This window comes from Mustela nigripes, chromosome 10 (genome assembly GCF_022355385.1).
Source record: "Mustela nigripes isolate SB6536 chromosome 10, MUSNIG.SB6536, whole genome shotgun sequence".
In the NCBI taxonomy this organism is placed as follows: Eukaryota; Metazoa; Chordata; class Mammalia; order Carnivora; family Mustelidae; genus Mustela; species Mustela nigripes.
In genome coordinates, this window is record NC_081566.1 from 29,679,305 (window position 1) to 29,699,859 (window position 20,555).

Consider the following 20,555-nt stretch of genomic DNA (forward strand, 5'->3'; position numbering starts at 1 on the left):
AGCGGAAACAACAGCCTCATGCGTCCCCACTCTGCCATTTCTCCTGTCCTTGGTACTTTGTTCTCCCCTTTGGAGTAAGAGCTCAGACATCCTCCCTTCCCCGCCGCTCTAGGAGCCTCTTCTGGTCCTAAAATCTTTGCCAGTTAAACACTTTGGAAAGACATATTTTAGTGTTTAGTCTGTGGAAGAAAGACACATGCGAGTGTGGATGTAGTGACTCCTTGTTTTTTTTTTTTTTTTTTTAACTATTCAGGCTGATTTTTCAAAATGCCAAGTAGGAAATTTGCTGATGGTGAGGTGGTGAGAGGTCGGTGGCCTGGGAGTTCGCTTTACTATGAAGTCGAAATTCTGAGCCATGACAGCCAGTCCCAGCTCTACACCGTCAAGTACAAAGATGGCACTGAACTTGAGCTGAAGGAGAATGATATCAAGGTAAGTGCTCCGTTGCTTTGCCAGAGTCTGTTTCTAGATGGGGAGGTGACTGGTGGTGCGTTTTTAGCCGTACAGAGGTCAGGCCTGGCTCAGGTGGAGGTGCAGGGCCACACTTGGGCTTCGGGTGGGGGAGACACAAGTGCGGCATGGTATCCTGTCCCAGAAGCTCCCACTTCCATGATCGTGTCATGCCTTTGGTGAGGGAAGTTTGGTGGGTGGTGCTGGTGTGCGTGGGGTCTCAGGGAGGGCTTGCAGAGAACACTGGGGGTGCTGAGGCCAAATAGGGAGAACTCACAGCTTGGCCCGGGGGTGGGAGTTGGGTGCGGACACAGGCAGCCAAGTGTGCAGGGGGCGAGGGCCAGCTCAGGATTAACGGGAGCAAAACCAGAAAGATGTGGGCTTCATTGCGAGCACTGAGGATTTCATCAGGAGAGTGACAGTAATTAGATTTAGGTCTGGCCCAGGGCTTCTCAGCCTCTCTGGTTGGGGGGCCGGGCTTTAAATGATCTGCTCTGTGGTCTAGAAGTGCTTACGTGAAATACCATAGAAGTGACTTGCCGGACACTTGGAAGACAGATGTGCCGTAAAAGCCGACTTTGCAGCGTTAGATCCGACAGGTGTAAAATCACATTGTCGAAATGCTGTGAAGATTTCTACATGTCTAGTCTCTTGAACCCACAGACTCTGAACCACAGTCTGAGTATTCTGGCCCGGGGTTGGCAAAGCTTTTGAACCAAAAGCTAGATAGTGATGATTTTAGGCGTTATGGTCCATCTGGTTTCTGCAGTGTGAGAGCAGCTCAGATAGTCAGGACATGAGGGGATGTGGCTGTTTTCCGATGAAACTATTAATGGGCACTGGAGTGAGAATTTAAAGTATTTCCCACGGGTCACGTTTCTTCTGTTTTTGTTTGGCCTCATTTACAAACAGTAAAGCCCTTCCTAGCTGCTGGGCCACACAGAATCAGGCGGGAGAGAAGAGGGCAGAAGGAGGTGTTGCTGAGTCGCCCAGCCGCGCCCCCACTTTCCAGATCCTCCTGGGTGGCTATTGCAAGTGCCCCTGGGGGGCTAGGGTTTATGTTGCTGGGTGCGGTTCACTTGTCCCCTCGTCTCAGTTTGACTCGGTGTCAGGGGCTGCTGCTCTTGGAGGTGCCGTTGGCAGAGCGCACAGATAGTTGGCTTGGACACATCCATTCCGCGCAGGACCTTCTGAGAAAGGCCTTGCGTGTCCCGTGGGAGGTGGGCCACTATGGCAGCGTCTGGCTCCCCTGAGGCCCCGGGGTGATCGCGGAGTTGATGGTACTGGGCACGTTTTGCACCCTCTTCTCCTTCAGGTCTGTCTTGTGCTAAAGCTCTGTGCCTTCTTGTCCCTCTCTAGCCTTTAACTTCCTTTAGACAAAGGAAAAGTGGCTCGACGTCCAGTTCTCCCTCCAGACGCCGAGGGAGTAGGTCAAGGTCGCGCTCCCGATCCCCTGGTCGACCACTGAGGAGTTCCCGTCGATCCGCCTCTGCTTCACACCAGGCTGACATAAAGGAGATGAGGAAGGAAGTCCTGGAAGTGAAGCTGACTCCGCTGGTGCTGGTGCGTGTAGTCGGGCCCTCGGGAGGCTGCACCGTGTCGGGGGTTCGGTCCCAAACCGTCTTCCCCCTCATGTGCGTGCTTACTCAGGCCGCAGTGAGTCGTGAGTCGTGCTGACGGGGCAGGGACGTGTGGCATCTAAGGTGATGACTGGAAGAGTGTGTGACCCGCTGGGAGAACGGGAAGTCCAATACTTGTGAGCACCAGTGCAAGAGAGCGCTCTGTTACAGGAGGGCAGTTTAGTATCGGGACTTTAAAAAAAGCAGAATTTAAATTTGGCGTAGATGTAGATTGTAGGTTGAACTTAAAAAGTACTTGTGTAAAATAAGGAAACTGTGTTTTCCAAAAACATATCCTTGGTCTTGGCCTCATTACTTGGCATCATAATTTTAACTGAATTGCTTTCTGAGCTGAAGCTCGGAAAGGTCGCTGTGCAGGAGCTACAGGCCCGCGCACAAGGATGTCTCAGGTGGTAGGCCAAATGGAAATGATTTTGAAGGAAAAGAACTGAATAAAGATGATCTTTTATTCTCTTCACTTAATATTATCTCTTTCCTGGGTAAAATGCACGCAGATTTTTAATAATCCTAAAAAACTGGATTTAGATACATAGTCTTATAGTCAGATTTTAAAATTTTAAAACATTAGGAATAACCTGAGTTATATTTTCGTACATCGTTTGCTGTATAGAATCGTTTGGCTGTCCGTGAATCATATGCTTGTGATGTGATTGTTAGCATCAGCTCCCTTATTGATGATCGGCATTTCGCTTTTCCTTGGAATTTTCAGTGTTGTAAACAAATACTCTTATACAGCATCTGATGTTCCCTGAACGTCGGTGCTTAGGTGCGGAATTCCAGGTCAGATGGTGGAGCCGATCTGAGGCTTTGATGCATGTGGCTGAATTGCCTCAAGGTTTCTGCCAACCTCCACAGTGTGTGAATGCCCATTTTCTCATCCGGAGAATTCTAGTAGTAATTCTTTTGGTCAGTTTGATTGCCTTATACTGTCAGCTCACCCCTTTCCCTTGCGTTTGAGGATTATTGGGGAGCTTGAATATTCTGTCGGTTAACGGCTCTCAGGGCCCGTCAGGGGACACATGTTAAGGAACAGATGCTGCGTACTCCTTTCTGTCACTTTTCCATTTTTAGCATTAGTGCCCGTTCGTGTTTACAATGTGACTTTCTTACAGTCCTGGTGACCCAAGAGCCACAGACTGGCTGTGCTCCTTGCCAGCAGAGCCCTGGACCACTTCCCCAGTTTGGTCCGGTGACGCGTTCCCTCCCCCCCTAAAGGGGAGGCAGGTTTGAGGAGAGGGACACAGGCAGTGGGAGCTTGGGGCTCTGTAGAAACCAGGCAGCGGGGGGCGGTCTGCAGGTTGCTGGTGACCCTCCCGGAGTACCCACCATGTCTTAGTTTCCCCTTGGTGGCTATTTGGAGGCAGTGAATGTGTGTGCGCCACCCTCCCCCGTCCCCAAGCACTCAGGGAACTGATTGACCAGTTTTTACTTTCTCTAACTCATATATTAGAGTGTCTGCCATTGAACAATGACATTGTAACAGTCTACGTTTAAAAGATGAAAGATCTCACGTAGAGAGCTATACTGTAAAATCCCAATCCTTTCTGACTGGGAAATTCTCATCAATTTTATTCCTTTTCTTTTTAAACAAAAGTATGTTGAAATCTTTTAGAATTGAAGCTGTGGGAATCTTTGGTTTATTTTATTGTTTGATTTCATAATAGCAAGTTTTTGTCACAATGGTCTCTTTAATACAACACGATTCTTATGTTTATAATGGTTTGTGTCACCTTAGAAGCCGTTTGGGAACAGCCTCAGCAGATACAATGGGGAGCCTGAGCGCACAGAGAGGGATGGCCTGCCCCCCAGAAACACTGAGGTACGGGGCGTCCTTCTCATCTCTGGCACTTGACCTCTTCGTAAATGTGACTTTCTTTCGAGAGTCACACTGTATACCATAATCTTACAATCTTACAATCCCTTCTAAAATTCATAATCTTACAATCTCTTCTAAAATTCTGTTCTTAAATTAGGACTGAATGTCATTTAACAGATTTCTTCTTGTTAATGAGCAGCTATATTAAGATGCTGAGTCAGTTAATGGGGTAACATTAATGATAATTATTGACTGTAAACATTTCCTATTTTCTAATTAGGAAAAATTCCATTTGTCGGAAGAAAGTCGTTACATATCTACACAGTATAGCCTTCGGCCAAGAAGAGAAGAGATCAAATTAAAAGACATAGATTCTAAGGAAGAAAACATTGTTGCAACAAAAGGATCTACATTATGGAAAACCTCTGAAGAGCCAGCCACGCAGACCAAGGCCCTGGAGTTCGGTGGAGTCCCTGGTAGGCAACCGCTCTGGCTTAGCACTGGGAGGGTGGTGACGGTGGCCGAGGCGGTGGCAGTGGCAGTGAGCTCTGTGGGGCGGTGTGGGGGAGGGAGGGCCTCCCTTTGCAGGAGTGTGAGCCCCATGGGAGCCTGGGGAGGAGCCCTCCAGGCAGAAGGCATAGCAGGTGCAAAGGGCTGCAGTGGGAGCATTTTTGACGATTGTCCTAGAATGGAGAGGGTGCCCAAGTGGCTGTATTGAAAGCTTCAGGCAACCTGCTTGTGGTTTGAACAAAGAAATTCAGCAGGTAAAGGGCAGGCTGGTGTGGGAAGGTTAGGTGGAGGACAACGGAGGCCAAGTGCAGCGGTGGCCGTGGGCAGGGGTGGCTGCCTGAGCCGCCCGGCAGGGCCACGAGCATCCAGGGTCTCAGGTGTTTGAGCGCTCAGTGTTCTGAAGTGGGTTGTAATTTGAAAATGATGCCATTTCATATAAAGGAAACCACTCGGGGCCCACCGGTTCAGAGTCCTGCCTGGCTTCGTGGCTGGGAGGATCGTAGCTGTAACCAGGCTGGCTGGGCTGTGAGCGACAGTGTCCCCATCCCCGTGTTTGCGTGTGCTCTGTGCATGGGGCACTGGTCCAGTTCTGGAAGCTTGGGGACAGGGTGTTTGCTGGCTTTTCTATGAGGAGGTTCATGAATTTTAGATGTTCCAATGGCTGGGTTGCTGGCATCTCGCCCTGTCTGCTCCCATGTGGCAGGACTTGAAATACCACGAAGCCTGGTCTGTGAGGGGGACTGTTGTCCCCGCTGGTCTCTGTGCCTGTGGGCGCTTGCCCCCCGGGCACCATAGGGGTGAGGCGTTGCTGATGGTACCTTAGCAGGGTCAGACGCTTAGCTGGCCTTTGGTTCTGCCTCGGAAAAGTGAAAGCAGTGGATCGACTGGACTGAAATTGGAATCTCAAATGGTCCCCGGTGTTTGCAGGTGCATTTCTCATCATGCTCGGCTTGCCTGCCTTCCTCTTCCTGTTGCTGCTCATGTGCAAACAGAAGGAGCCCCGTCTTCTGAATTTCCCGCCTCCGTTGCCAGCTTTGTCTGATCTGTGGGAAACCAGAGTGTTCGGGGTCTATCTGCTCTGGTTTTTTCTTCAGGCTCTGTTCTACCTCCTGCCGATCGGGAAGGTAAGTTCCCTCTGGGAGGGCACACTGCTGTGGTTCCCCGCCCCCCCCCCACCTCAGGCACCTTTAGGGGAAAGCTCTACAGTGCAGACACACATTCAGATTAGCTGAGGTAAGCCACCTTCACACTAGGTAATGTTGAATAAGAAAAGCAGTTTCTGCGGTTACAGATTTGATAGATCTGCACGTATGTTTCGGTTCTCACGCGTTTGCAGGCTAGAGCCGCGGGTGGTGGTTATTAGATAAGGACCCTACAGGAGGCGCTGGGAATCTGCAGTGGGATTCCGCTGCCACCGAGGTGGCCCCCAGGCCTGGGTCCCCTATCCTAGCCAGTGAGAGGGAGGAGGAGTCCGGCCCCAGACTGACACTATGTTGGTGTCTCCTACATGAGGCAGCATTGCTGAGTAGTCATTTTGAGGAGTAGGATGTGGCTGCCGTCGGGCAGGCGGACGTTATTTAAACTCAACCTGAGGGAGGTGTGTGTTTCCTGAGTGCATGTGCAGGGCGCTCTCTGGCTCTTGGTCATGGAGGGTTCATGGGACGACTGAGTAGATGTGTGTGTGTGTGTGTGTGTGTGTGTGTGTGGACCAAGACCACTTAAGTCTGTGGGATGAGTCTGCATGTGGCGCGGCGCGGCGCAGGGTGGCAGGGTAGCCAGGCTTGGAGTGGGCGGCTGTAGACAAGGACCTCAGCCATAGGACGATGGGCTTGTGGTGTCCCTGCAGCTGCCTTCCAAGCGCGTGGCCAACCAGTGCTCGCGGGCTGGGGGCCGGGGGTCCAGCAGCCCTGGCTGAGCAGTTTCCCCAAGATGTCTGTGTCACCCAGCCCCGCAGGGTTCCCCACATGACGTGCCACTGATATGTCTGCCACCTGTCACTGTCTATGCTGCTGAAAGGTGGTGAAATTTAGGATTTAGATGTTGGGAGAGTGTTGTGCTTTTTAAAGCTTCAAATTAAAAAAACCTTTTTTTTCTTTTCAGGTTGTGGAAGGAATGCCTCTTACTGATGGAAGAAGACTAAAGTATAGATTGAATGGTTATTTGTTTTTCAAAGATTTTATTTATTTATTTATTTGACAGACAGAGATCACAAGTAGGCAGAGAGGCAGGCAGAGAGAGAGGAGGAAGCAGGCCCCCCGCTGAGCAGGGAGCCTGATTCGGGGCTCGGTCCCAGGACCCTGAGATCATGACCTGAGCCGAAGGCAGAGGCTTAACCCACTGAGCCACCTGGGTGCTCCTAATTTTTTTTTTTAACACTCAGATCTGATGCTTGCTCAGAGCCTGTGGGTGCTGCGCGCCTGCATGTGTCCATGTTGCTGGCTGCCCCGGGACTCGCGCTGACCCGTGGGCTCCATGTGCCGTGTGCGGGGACGGCCCCTCGGGTGCTCCTGCTGCCACCCAGTTTGCTTTTCCTGCTAGTACTTACCACTAAGTGAAGCGATCACCCTAGTTTGTGTACTTTATTCTCTGGGGTTACTGCCTGCCCCAGGAGGTCCCATCCTGCGTGGCCTTCCTGGCTGCTCCTGCCCCGGGAGCCAGCCTCTCTTTGCCGCGGCCACTGGCCTCTGCACATCCCTTGGCTGCGTTCGTAGGGCTCCGGCCTGGAATGTGGTCCTCTCTTCCCCATGAGCGTCCCATGGCCGCTGTTTTAGCCCTGTCACGGCACTGCTCCAAGAGGCCCCTGGGTCCCTTTCCCTCCTTTTTTATATTTTACCTTTTCTATAGTATTTTTAGAAGACTTTACTTGATGGAGAGCTAGAGTGAGAGTATACGAGCAGGGGAGGAGCAACAGGCGGAGGGAGAAGCAGACTCCCTGCTGAGCAGGGGGCTCAGTCCCAGGACCCTGAGATCATGACCTCAGCTGAAGGTGGCCACTCAGTCAACTGAGTGGAGTTGCCTGAGGAGTCAGTCCCCCCTTCTCAGCTTTTTAATAGTGAATTTCTGTGCACTTTTCAGCTTTCTCTTAAAAAGCACATAATGACTGTTGATAATGCACAAGGAGACCTTAAGTGTGTTCCAGCAGGTGGAAAGCTGGGTGAGCGCACGGCTCTGCCAGGAGGTTCCCTGCCTCGGGCTGAGCCCCGGCCTCGCTAACGTGTCTGTGTTGCCCCACGTGCAGGGTTCTATGCTTTCCTGCTGACCGCCGCGGCCGTTGGTGCGGCCGTGTTCTGGGGCCTGGAGCTGCTCTACATCTACCGCCATTTCCTGCAGCTGGTGCTGGCTGCCTTCGCCTTCACCGTGGGCCTCAGCACCTACCTGGCCATACGGGCTGCGGGTGCCCCCGCGGCTGCCCTGGCCCCTGGCAGCTCTGGTGAGCAGCGCACCGCCAGGGGGAGGAAGGGAGAATACATTTAAAGGGAAAAAATATATTTGGTGTTTTCCTCCTATGCTCCTCCTATTTTAGTCACTCAGTGACAAGTAAGACCTTTTGTGGTCGTGACTTATGTCTCGTCCCCAGCATTTTAGTCACCTCAGCATCACAAGTTAGGATTTTCTCCTTTGGTCTCAAGTAGTTCAATATCCTTAAAGAGACCAAGCCAGGTCACAGAGATCACAAATAGGTTGACTCTTGACCTAAAGTGTTCAAATATTTTAAAATATGAAGTTGCTTATTTTAGAAAATTGTGAGTCTACATTTTAAAAAAGCTCTGGTTCCTTAAACTCAGGAGTTCTGGCCCTCGAGGCCTCGCTGCTACCAGTCAGGTCCTCACGCCCCGTCCTCACTGGTGTGCACACCCGCCCGCCCACTACCTGCTGGACCTCCAAGCGACTGGACTAGGGCCCTGGGGGTAGGTGGCTGTGCTCGCCATACACCTCCCAGTGGCTGTACTGTTTGTGTAAGAACTTTTCCCTTCCAGGAAACGCCATCTATGATTTCTTCATTGGCCGTGAGCTTAATCCTCGGATTGGTACTTTTGACCTCAAATACTTTTGTGAATTGCGCCCCGGACTGATCGGATGGGTATGTCCTCTTCCTCTCATTAAATTTCAGTCCAGGAGTACACATTAATCTTGCATTTGGAAAAAAACTGTATTTCATTTCAAGGAAGCTGTGGATTTTTAGGAATAATTATAGTTGCTTTTAGGAGCAATCACAGATTTCTACAAATCTGTATTTGACGTTTTTTTCCCCTGCAGATAGAGTCCATGTGGTTAAGATGCCCTTGTTATAGGTGTGAAACATTAAGGGTTTGTTTTATTTTGATTCTGTCAGTGTATTTATTTAGGAACGTGATAGTCTAGGCCAATTTCATGTAAGAAAAAAATATTTCCTCTTCAAAAAGAAAATGAATTTTGACCTAATTTTAGACCTGTGGGGGAGTTGCAGAAATGGAGTCAGGATTCCCTTCCGTTCCCTGCTTGTCCCCTGTGTGAACATGAGGCACAAGCACGTAGCCTCAAGGGTTGGGGGTTACCGTAGTTCGGTATTCTCAGCTGAATCCGCAGACCTGTGGGTTTCCCTTCTTTTTCCACTTTTGGCCTTCTCTGTCCTGGGACTGTTGCCTGACAGGCCTCCAGTACATGTGGTTGTGACTCGGCTTTGTCTTCTGGAGTTTTCCCCTGGCTGGTGGGACTTCGCCCCTTGTAGCATGCCGGTCACATACTGTGTAGAGGGCCCGCCATCTTCTCCTGATTGGAGATGCGTTTTTGATAAGAGCACCATGGAGGTGACCCTGTGTCCTGCCAGGGAAGTCCCATCTTGGTGTGTGGTGTTGGCGTCTCGGCCCTGCAGGTTACTGTGTGGTCACTGGCGACTGTGGCTCTCTCGGCAGTGAGGCGACCGTCTCTCCCGGTGGCAGCCAGGGGTCTGGGGAGGCCCTCGGAACCGGTACTTGCTCTTCTTCTTTCAGGTGGTTGTGAACTTGGTGATGCTTTTGGCGGAGATGAAGGTACAGGGTCGAGCCGCTCCGTCCTTGGCGATGATTTTGGTGAACAGTTTCCAGCTCTTGTACGTGGTGGATGCTCTCTGGAACGAGGTAATTATGTTCAGAGCAGAGGCCTCGGGAGTCGGGTGGGCGGCCTGCCTGAGCGCTCAGCCTCCCTTGCGCAGCCCTCGGCACCCTCCCAGGGCAGCGCAGAGCCTGGAGCGGACGCAGTGAGCGCTAACGCCTGGTACGCAGCACGTGCTGGCGCGGCTGTGTATCTTGGCTGCTCCTGGGTATGACAGATTCAAGATCTGCAAGTGGGACGGGTTCCTCAGTAGCTCTCAGTTTCTTAACTACTGTGTCAAATGAAAGGAAATAGATTATCATTGAATTAGGTTAGTGCTTTTCGGATCGTCAAGAGGCAGTTAGTTCTTCCACACTGGATGATAGAAGTTTTCTTTTTTCTTTTTAATTTTTTTTTTTTTAAAGATTTTATTTATTTATTTGACAGAGATCACAAGTAGATGGAGAGGCAGGCAGAGAGAGAGAGAGAAAGAGAGGGAAGCAGGCTCCCTGCTGAGCAGAGAGCCCGATGTGGGACTCTATCCCAGGACCCTGAGATCATGACCTGAGCCCAAGGCAGCGGCTTAACCTACTGAACCACCCAGGCGCCTGGTGATAGAAGTTTTATGGCTGTGTTTCAAAATGTGCAAAATACTAGCTCTGGCCCAATGGATAAGAAGCCAGAAGTCCTGATGATGGAGGAAACTGGTTTAAGTCCAGCTGGGTTCCTAACCCCGTGGCTTCCCTCACGCTGAGCAGCAGTCAGTGTTTTCTGCCCCTTGAAGACTCTTCGTCTCAGCTGAACAGATTGGCCTTGAAGTTGATGTTTGACCCCTATGTTACTGGTTTCCTAGTGTCTTTGTAATCTGTGTTTCCAGATCCCAAGTCGAGTTTTCTCTTGGTTTTAAAAATAGAATGGGCAGCTGATGTCCTTTTGTCCTGAAGCGGGTTTGCGTCCCAGTCTGTTGGCATCTGGAGTCTGGGCTGGCTCCTGTGGGCCGTGGGGTCGGGTGGCCAGGCTGGCCACCTGGAGCATGGTCATAGCGACTCGGCAGGCCCGATGTTTGTCTTCCAGTGATCTGCCATCTCTCCGGGAACACTAGAGCCTTCGGAGGCCATGAAGCCTTAGCTGCTGGCCCAGCGCCTCAGGGAGCTCCCGTGGCCTCCTGCGGTCTGCATCTCCACCTGGGGCGACATGCTGTAGAAGAAAACCTAGAGGTGCTCTTGGTCAGGCGGGCGTGGCCTCCCACTGTCAGGTGGCGAGTGGCCCCTTGGAGGCGGGTGAACAGTCACCTGAACTGGACGAGGCTTCTTGTTGCTTCATTGTCCCAGAGGCTTTTTTCTCCAACCCGCTTTCTGGTAGCTTGTCAGTGATTGGGGCTTTCTGACTCGCAGTGCTGGTCCCGTTGACGTGGCTGGGGGTTCTTAGGTTCTGGACATTGGGCCACATGCTGTCTGCTGTCAAGCATTTGGATGGGACACCGGGATGAGATTGGGCGGGGCCGTCCCCATGCCTCGTGGGCACTGCAGCCTGCTGGAGGAACGGGCCTCTGTGTAGACCACCTTTAGCCTCTGGCTGCGGTCAGGTGCCTGGCGGGGGTTGCCTCACCAGGTCGGGTGACTGGAAGGAACTGAGAAATGGGATGAAACACAGGCGAGCGTTCCCTGGCATCTCTGCGGGACTCCTGGGGTCCTCTTGTGCCCGCTCCCTATGGCACTCACGCCCCCACCCCCCTGTGGTCAGCGGTGCACGTCCTGGAATCACCTGGCACGCATAGGAGCTGGCTGACCCCCATTCTTGTGTCCCATGGTCTTTCTGGTGGAAAACGGTCTTTGGAGTGACTGCTTTGTTTCTTTAACCTGGGCCATTGGTCCCTCCCCAGCGCGCACACTTGCCGCCTGTCCTTTGTCAATAGGGATTCCTTCGGGGAATCCCAGGGCGTCCTGAGTTTTGGCCCCACTGGCGTCTCCCATCGGAGTCCAGCCTGCACAACCAGGCCCACGCCGACCAGGCCCACAGAGAGCGTGTGTGCTCGCGGAGGAGGTCAAGTGGCCTGTGTGGAGGGTGGACAGGAAAAGCCAGATCGCGATTGCAAGGTAGACAGGCACACGTGGAATGGACGCCAAGGCTGCTGGTGATGTTATTCTTCTGCAGACAACGGGAACACACACTGCGGAGCAGGTGCTCGGTGTGCTAGGGGGCAAGGTGACCACTCGAGGTCCCTGCCTGTCCTCCTGTGGCCTGCTGCAGAAAGCAGCTTTAGCCTGCACGCAGATGCAGCGTCGAGTAGCACCTGGTCTGGTCAAGGAGGGGGGAGCAGGAAGGTGGGAGCTTGGGGGTGGTGGCTGGGGAGGGGGGCGTAGGCTGAGGTCGGAGGAGGCTGCTCCGGGCAGAGGCAGGAGCACCTGCGGCCTTTCCAAGATGCTTTATTTCCACATTGTGGAGTGAGTGGGTCGGGTGACCCGAGGTGGAGATGGTGGAGTGACCAGGTGGGGGACACGTGCCCTGGAACCAGACCCCCCTCCCCTGCTCCTTAAAACCCTTCTGGTTGGTGTGCCCTCCTCTAGTGCTGAATGAATTTGACTAGGAACCAGTACTTTGTATACCTGAAACATAGAAACTTTCATCCCCCAAAGGGCATTAAAAATGGCTTTTCCCACTCTTTCCTCGCAGGAAGCATTGTTGACAACCATGGACATCACCCACGATGGGTTTGGATTCATGCTGGCTTTTGGAGACTTAGTGTGGGTTCCCTTCATCTATAGCTTTCAAGCCTTTTATCTCGTCCACCATCCCAACGAAGTATCCTGGCCCATGGCCTCTCTGATTATTGCTCTGAAACGTGAGTATTGATTTCAGTCTGTGCGGGTTAAAGATCCTGTGCTGAGTCTCTGTGCTCTGACATCTCCGCATCCCAATGCGCCCTCTTAAATGGGTGTGATGAGCTCAGGTGGGAAGCAGTTCGTGATGTGTGTAAAGAAGATTTTTGTGCCTGCAGAGAGCATGGATACTTTGTCCTCTGGTGGTTTTTCCTTTGCAGGCCTGCTTTTTCTGGTGGGTACCTTGGAATGCAGGAAGGTTGGTCCTGGTGTGCTAGGCCGGCCTGCTGTCAGACACTGTGAGGCCTGGCGCACTAGCGGGGACTTACAGCCCAAGGAAGGTCACGGTGAAGGCGGAGCAGACTCGCTCTGGGGAACATCAGTCAGTGTAGGGCTCACTGGAGGGTAGGGTGTTTGCTCTCACATGTGAGCGGGTGGGGAAGCGTGGGAGGGGCGGGGTGCAGCTCAGCGGGAGAAAAGGAGCATCACCGGCCATGTGGACGCGCATCAGGATGGCTCTTCCTCTAGGCCACTGTTTGGTAAAGGCCCGCACTCGAGGTGGGGTAGGAACAGCAGCATGAGCTTCAAATAGAGCAAGTTTTACTCAGCTAAGTAGTGTCCGTGGCCGAAGAGGAAATTCCCTGAGTTGGTTGCATTTCATCACTGGTTTGGTGACCCGTGCTCGCTGGGGCCAGGTGTTGCTCAGGACGGCGAGTGCCTCGTTTCTGGGTGGGCTCGTGGTGTCCTGCGCTGGCCGGAGGCTGGACGGCATGGTGAACAGGCTGGGCTATGTCAAGGCCCATTAGACCTTTGAAGCCCGAAATAGAGCCGGCAGCTGGACTTGGCAGGTGTCTGCACAGGCCATCCTGGTCCCGGCTCTGAGCTGTGCTTTGATTCCGAGTCCCCCGCGTCCATGTTCCGGCTTGCAGGTGCTGGGCTCCAGGGGATGCACCCTGTGTTCTGGATTCTTCTGACAGCAGCCTTGATGGGATTACAGGCTGGGCTGTATTTGGTTTCATTGGTGATGTAACTGTGTGGGCTGGTTTTGCATCCCCCTCGTGGGTGGTGGAATTTCAGGATTGTTATTTTCTTTTGACATTCTGAGATTGAGTTCAAAACCTCTCAAAGTATTCCATCCTCAGAGCAAAGAAATCATTTTTAGGTGAAGTTACAAATGTTTTTAAATATTTGATTATATTGATCTAAATTGTTAACATGAAAGTTTTAAAAAATTACAGTTTGTGGATATGTAATCTTCCGATGTGCAAATTCTCAGAAAAATGCATTCCGGAAAAATCCCAGTGACCCAAAGCTTGCACGTAAGTATCAGTTTATGTTTGTTATCTTCCTCACATAAAGATTTTGCGTCTCTATTGGTGTAGAGATTATTATAAATGTATTTTTATTTTCACCTAGATCTAAAAACCATCCATACTTCAACTGGAAAAAATCTTCTAGTTTCTGGATGGTGGGGCTTCGTTCGTCACCCCAATTACTTGGGTGACCTCATCATGGCCCTGGCGTGGTCCCTCCCCTGTGGTGAGCACTGCATAGGGGCGCCATGTGTGCCGTGTTGGGGGTTAGGGGCAGAGTTGGGGGGTCATGGGGCGGGGGGTGTGCTCCCCTGGTGGAAGCCACCCCCACACCAGCCGCTGCACCCGATCACTTAGAGGAGTGAAGTTAGCATTGACGTGAGGACCCGGTGAGGGCCAGGAGTGGATGGGCATGTGAGAAGGCACGGCTGTCCCTGCGCCCTGGAGAGCCTGTCACGCAGATGCCATCTTCTGCCATGTGTGGGGGGTGAGGGGCTTCCCCAACATGGGGGGAAAGGGAGCAATCCCACGGTCCACTTGGGAAGACTGGGGGGACAAACAGGGGAGCTACCTCACGCATCTGTTGTGCTCCGCAGGTTTTAAGCACATTCTGCCCTATTTCTACGTGATCTACTTTGCCGTGCTGCTGGTGCACCGCGAGGCCCGTGATGAGCGCCACTGCCGGAGGAAGTATGGCCTGGCCTGGGAGAAGTACCGCCGCCATGTGCCCTACCGCATCATCCCCTACATCTACTAGCCACGCACTGCCGCCCGCCCTGCTGCCTCGCCTCCGCCGGTCCTCACTCTCCTGCTCCAGTGGGACTATGGAGCCAAGTGGTCTTTTAACCTCCCCAGGTTTATCGTTACTAAATCACAGCAGTGAACAGAAGGAAATAGGCGAAGGTGTTAGAATTGGCTTTCTAATGGGAAATGCTCCTTTCTTAAAAGTCTTATAAATGCACTGGAAAGAATACCACAGGTGTCAATGGGTTGTGAGGACTTTTCAAATTGTGATGGTTTTTGTCAGTGGTATTTCTTACATGAAACCAACCGTGACCCTCGAAGCACGTTTGTGTTTTGTTATATTCAGAGAAGAGGATTTTCATCCATTTCCTTTTCCTAATTAAGTGATTTGAGTGTCGATCCCGGTCCTGCATGAACTGCTTTCTGGGGAGAGGCGGGGAGAGATGGTCAGGATCCTCTGGCTTGCCCTCAGCTTCTAGAGCTGAACTGGAAGATGTAAATACCCAGCTCTCGTGTAATATATGGGGACCTCGGATTTTTCTGTACAGTATTTTGAATGTGAAATAGGACTAAGTATCTTTTTAACAAAAACATTTGCAGTATTTTAAATTAAGTTTTATAAAAATACATGTCGATTAAAAATGGCAAAGCAATAGAATTCATTTAACGCTGTATAAAGATGCTGTTAAAACATAGGAAGGTTATTTTTCTTAATCCAAAGTTTGTGAATTTGGCTTTGCTACCTCAATCGCAGCTGTTCATTTGCCTTTATAAACTGTTGCCCATAGAAAAAAATAGAATATATATTTTTGCAGTAACATCACTATTTAAACATTTTTACACAGATTGGTGTTTGAAAACCTGCCATTTCAGGCTGATATTTTTGTATGTTTTTTGACTTTTTGAAATAAAACTGTGGTTTTGCTACTGCTGATGTCATGCCGGTCAGACTGTATTTTGTACCATCCCCTAGAGCTGCAGGACGCTGCTCCCTGGAAAGGAGGGTGGCCTTCATTGAAGAACAAGAGTTCAAAATCCTTTAGTTTAATACATGTGTGTAAGGCAGCTGTAGCTATTGAATTCTAGTTGTTAGGGTCTCATTATTAATTGTCCTCAAATGGAACAGTAGCAAATTCGCTGAAATTTTTGTGTTCAAAGTTAAATTACTCTCAGTATCTTAAATATAGGGGAATTTAATATGTGTGTGTTTGGGTTTTTAAGGATGCGTTTTACATACAAGATACATGGGTGTGCATGTCCCTTCTGTGTGGCTCTAGGCGGTGTGGGGCTGGCTCAGTCAGGGTGATCCCCAGGTCATTTTGCTCTTGAAACCTTGTTTTGGGGGAGTGGTCCGTGTTTTTTCGCACTGACGTAAGCTGGCAGTTTTTGGATTCTGCTTTTCTCCTGGCGTCGGAATGAGCGTTCCTGTGTGTTCTGTGCTCGTTTGACCGAGAGAGCTGGGGGCAGGAAGGAGCACGTTTCATTCTTGCTCCAGTAAGGAGAAGAGCGCCTCTGCCAGCAGAGTGTGGCCTTTCCCGATTTCAGCTACGATTTGTTGTTCATTTTGATTTTGACACATTTGACAAATTTTATGATGAAGTTTTAAGTTGGAAATAAAGTTGGAAATAAAAAAGATGTTGTCCTTTGCACTCGAGAGCCTCTTTTCCCTGCCTGTGACTCTGGGGTTGTTGGTGCTAACACAGGAGCCCCGAGGGGACCACCGCCACCCTCCAGAGCCACAGGGACTCCAAAAGGCGAATTGGACCCACGGGCCCACGGCTCTTGGCGTCGAGGCTCACCATAGGCTGGAGCTTGAAGGGCCTAGTTGAGGATCTCGGGTCCCAGATCGTGGCCATGTGTTTAGTCCTTGTTTGAGAAAATTGAGAAACAGTCAAAACCATTCACAGTTGGTCCTGCTCTCATGAGCCTGTACGAGCCACACAAACATCTAAGGACGGGAGAGACTAAGCCTGTTGTGTGGTGTTTGTGTGTCCGTGAGCGAAGGCAAGATCTCACCTCGGTCTCTACTCCTGGATGCTGGGAGAAAAGGCCCCAGCTTCCGGAGCTCATGGATGGTTAGCAAATTGTCTTAATTCCGAAAGCTACTTAGGCAAGTGAATTGGATCAACTATTGTTTTCTTCGTTTCTAACTGACAGGGACTAGGTCTCCTTCATTCTTTTCGGCACCGCTGTGTCTGACTAGCCTATGTGGCTTTTGGATGGTTACCTTCAAGCTCGTAGACGACACAAAAGTAAGATGTTACTGTTCTGTTGGCGGCGCGCATGGATCTGGGTGTGGGTGTGGGCCCCGTGCTGTCCCCTCGCCATGGAGGCAGCGGCTCGCTGGTCGTCTGTGCACGCACGGGGGGTGGCTTTGGCCAACGTGCCCGCTGCTGAGGGAAGGGGGCCACAGATGTGGCTTTGGAGTGCGCTCCAGGCACAGTGAGCTCTGGTGACACTCGTCAGCTTTGGCCCAGATCCGAGCTGCTGCCAGCACCCCGTGGGACGCAGTGGCCTGAGGGCCCCAGTTCTGACTTGAGCTCCACGCCATGCTTGGTAATAAGAATCCTGCCGGCAGAAGCACATTTTGATGGTGACTGAGCGTGCTGCCCACTCGGGGTTGGGGTTCCAGTGGGATTGGGGCTGGGGACATTCCAGGACCCCTCCTTTGAAAAGATCCACCTGTCTCGGAGGCCTGCGGTCAGGCCAGGGTCCTGTTTTGGGCTCCGTGCAGCCAGGGAATGAATTCCCTAGAACTAGCCCTCATGTCTCTTGTATTGTGCGTAACCGCAGAGGTCACTGTTGCTCGTGGGGCGTGAAGCTTTCCATGTGCGGGAAAGGGAGCCCTGCTCACCTGGGTTGGGGCTGAGCCCAGAGAGTGGCGTTCGGGTCCCCCTGCAGGTCCCGGGGAGGGGGGAGCAGCAAACACGGATGTCCCCATGCAGGGTGCTGGCTACCTGCGACGGTCTCGAAACACGTGAATCCAGCAAGTCAAACAGGAGGTGGTTTGGTAGCTGCATTTATTTCTCATTCCTCTCACACAGGAGCGCAACCTGCATTGTGACCCAGTGACTAGGAGGTCTCCTTGTGGGTAGATACACTGAGGTTAGAGAGGTCGACGGGAAGCCAGTGGTCGTCAGAGTCCTTGACCGCTCATGTGTCTGGTAGACAGGGCATTCGAATGTGTAGAGCTCAGCATCCCTCTGCTCAGAAGCATGTGCTCGGTCAGTAGAGATCTTAAAAAAACAAACAAAAAGTCCTATAGTCACATTGCAAACCAGGAGCTCCCACCTTCCACACGTTAGATTTGGGGGACGGTCATAAATTGCACGCATTTCTGGTTGGGTCTGTGGCTGCGTATGCAGGTTATGCCAGAGACTGGAACTTTCCGACTGACCATCAGGACTGCACAGAACATAGTCTTGAGAAGCAACATTGGATGCTGGCGTAGCATCTATTTCAGACATTCACATTCAGTATGTTGGGCTATTTTAAATGTCGTTTGCTGTCTGAAGTGTATCATCAAACGTCCCAGGAAGGCCAGAGGGAGTGGGGACCAGAAGGAGGGGCTGGTGTCCCCCAGGGAAAGCCTGGAGGCTTGGCTCACTGATCAGCACATGGGTGGTTACCTTTGTTGGCAAGAAGTAGATTTCAGGAAAACTGCAGCACAGCTCACGAGGCAGCGAGTCTTCTAGAACTTTCTGTTCATGATTCCACCTTGCCCCCTCGATGAATAAACCAAAAATGTGCACTCCAACGTGTGTGCTGTCTGTTCCCTAAGATCAAAGAGAGATGGCATCAGTGGGTCCCCTGGTGCGATGCTGCCTTCAGCCGCAGCTCTGTCTGGCAGAGGGTCCCAGAGGGGACAGAGCGCTTCCTGCCCAGCCCAGCCTAGCCCAGGGTGTCTTCCCAGGTTCTCTGAGTATGGCGGTCCTTCGTGGTCCGTGAGGGCTGATGTTGTTCACCTCAGCCCTATATGTTTCCGGTGCTTCTGTGTGTCAGTATGGCCCCTGTGAAACAGCCATACGGCCATCCATGGCCCTCAGTTGAGGTCCCAGGTATCTGAGCCAAATTGGTACTGGTGTCCATCAGAAGACATTGACGGTAACACTCACGCTGCCCGGATCGCAACAGGCCTACACAGATGACAGCTCTCTGCTCCCCCCAGGTGAGGTCGGCGGTGGTGTGCAAACACGCTGGGACCCTGCAGAGCTGTGGCTCCCTCCCAGATACGGGAGGGTCTAGACTGCACAGTCCCGCTCACAGGGGGTCAGAGCTGGAGACACAGTGGAGGCAGAGAAGAGCCAGAACAGGGAGCCCCTGTGTGGGGACGTCGCCAGGGAGGGGTGCCAGCCGCACTTGCTTACGGCGTGGCGGGGGCGCTGAGTGGAGTACTCATATGTTCCTCGTACGGCGCGCCTCGGTGAAAGTAAACACAAGCTAGTAGGAGAGCAGTAAAATAAATTCCCCGAAAGAAGGAACTAAAGAGGTAAATAGAAAACACCATTAGAGTTAATAAAGGCAAAATTTGGTATTTGATAAAGGAAATAAAGTAGACAAACTTGGCCTGTTTAAATTAAGAAAAAATAATAGAAATGAGTATAAGGAAGTATAATAAAGAATTTGAGGGACACCTGGGGGGCTCAGTCAAGCATCTGCCTTCTGCTCAGGTGATCTCAGGGTCCTGGGACCGAGTCCCACACCGGGTCCCTGCTCGGTGGGGAGCCTGCTTCTCCCCATTCCAGCCCCACCCCACCGCGGCTCCTACTGCCCCTCTCCCCACTCTCTCTCAAATAAATAAAATCTTAAAAAAAAAAAAGTTTGATTTGCCTTTCTTTCTGGTTCCTGGGAGGTGACCTGTAGACCCCCGGATTTGATTCCTGGGACCACCCTGCAGGCTTGGTCCCCAGAGCGTTTATGCTAATGAGATGGTTCAGGATGGGGGCCGGCCACGGAAGAGCGAACATGAGACGGGGTTGGGACGTTGAGCCAAGTGACATCAGCCCGACGGTGACTCAGTCAAATACGGCTACAGTGTGAAACCCCAGTCGGAAACTCTGAACCCCGAAGCTCGGGTGCGCACTCTGTCTTGTTGTTCCACATTGACACGGGTGGGTAGTACATTGCTGAGGACATGGGAGCTTTGTGTCTGGGGCCCTCCCAGTCCTAAAGCCTGCCCTCTACATGTGTCTCCTCCTTTGGCTAGTTCTGCTCTGTATCTGTATAAAACTAGAAGGGTAGTGTTTCCTGGAGTCCTATGAGTCTTTCTAGCAAATTATCTGAGGTCATTTTGGGAAACCCTAAACTTGAGGTTGGTGTCAGAAGGCTTAGACTTCGCAGTCTCAGAGGGCTGTGTTCTTAACCTCAGGCGTGAGTAACCCCAGGTAGAGAGCTAACGACAGAGTAAGACGTGGGGTGTTAAAAATCCTATTTTCAGTAGCAACAATTATAAACACTTAGGAAAACTGTAACCACACATTCCTAAGACGTGTGAAGGAAACAGAACCTGAATAAAGGGAAAGACAAACCATGTTCCTATATGGAGAGGCTCAATATTAAACGGGTAGCAATTCTCCCCTGAATTTATGCATAAATGAAATATAATAAGCCCAGTGTCAAATTCGTCTAGAAGAGAAAGCGTGCACAGGACAGTTTTCAAAAGAGACAAGGAGGTCATGGATTTGAAGACCACACTCATGTCAATACCGCCCAGTGATTACAGAGTCAGTGCTATCCCTATCAAAGTCCCAGTATTTTTGCAGAAATAGAGAAATCCAACCCTACATTCCATAAGGAGTCTCAAGGACAACTGAGTACACTTTCTGATTTCAAAGCTTATGATAAAGTGACGGTAACCAAAACTGCTATTGGCCAAAAGATGAACATGGAGAGCAGTGGGACAGAACAGAGAACCCAGAAACAAACCCATATATGTTCAAATGATTTGCCAGTAAGGTGCCAACTGCACTGGGAAAATCGGGCCTCAGCACACACAGTTCATATTGACCATGAACTCAAAATGGATCCAAGACCACTTAAGACCTAAACTATAAAACTCATCAGAAGAAAACATGCCAGAAAGCTTTGTGACTTGGCACTGTTGGCAATTTCCTGGCCATGGCACCCGCAGCGCAGTAACAGGAAATAATACACACATCGAGCTTCACCTGCGTCACAATGAACAACGTCCGTGCAGCAGAGGACGCGGTCCTGG

General features: G+C 51.3%; 1 protein-coding gene across 1 annotated transcript; it reads left to right on the forward strand.

Moving 5' to 3' along the window:
- Nucleotides 1-230: 230 nt before the first annotated feature.
- Nucleotides 231-15,275, forward strand: LBR (lamin B receptor). The gene is made up of 13 exons (XM_059412920.1): nucleotides 231-432; nucleotides 1,810-2,013; nucleotides 3,826-3,909; nucleotides 4,187-4,382; nucleotides 5,344-5,540; nucleotides 6,517-6,571; nucleotides 7,655-7,846; nucleotides 8,394-8,497; nucleotides 9,387-9,512; nucleotides 12,139-12,307; nucleotides 13,523-13,603; nucleotides 13,701-13,823; nucleotides 14,194-15,275. The coding sequence occupies exons 1-13, from the start codon at nucleotides 268-270 to the stop codon at nucleotides 14,352-14,354; spliced, it is 1,857 nt and encodes a 618-aa protein (XP_059268903.1). The 5' UTR covers nucleotides 231-267; the 3' UTR covers nucleotides 14,355-15,275.
- Nucleotides 15,276-20,555: the final 5,280 nt, after the last annotated feature.

Coding starts and splice junctions, on each gene's coding strand:
- LBR (XM_059412920.1), top strand. CDS start 268: ATGCCAAGTAGGAAATTTGCTGATGGTGAGGTGGTGAGAGGTCGGTGG. Junction 12,308..13,522: donor TCTGATTATTGCTCTGAAAC/GTGAGTATTGAT, acceptor AAAAAATTACAG/TTTGTGGATATGTAATCTTC. Junction 13,824..14,193: donor GGCGTGGTCCCTCCCCTGTG/GTGAGCACTGCA, acceptor TGTGCTCCGCAG/GTTTTAAGCACATTCTGCCC.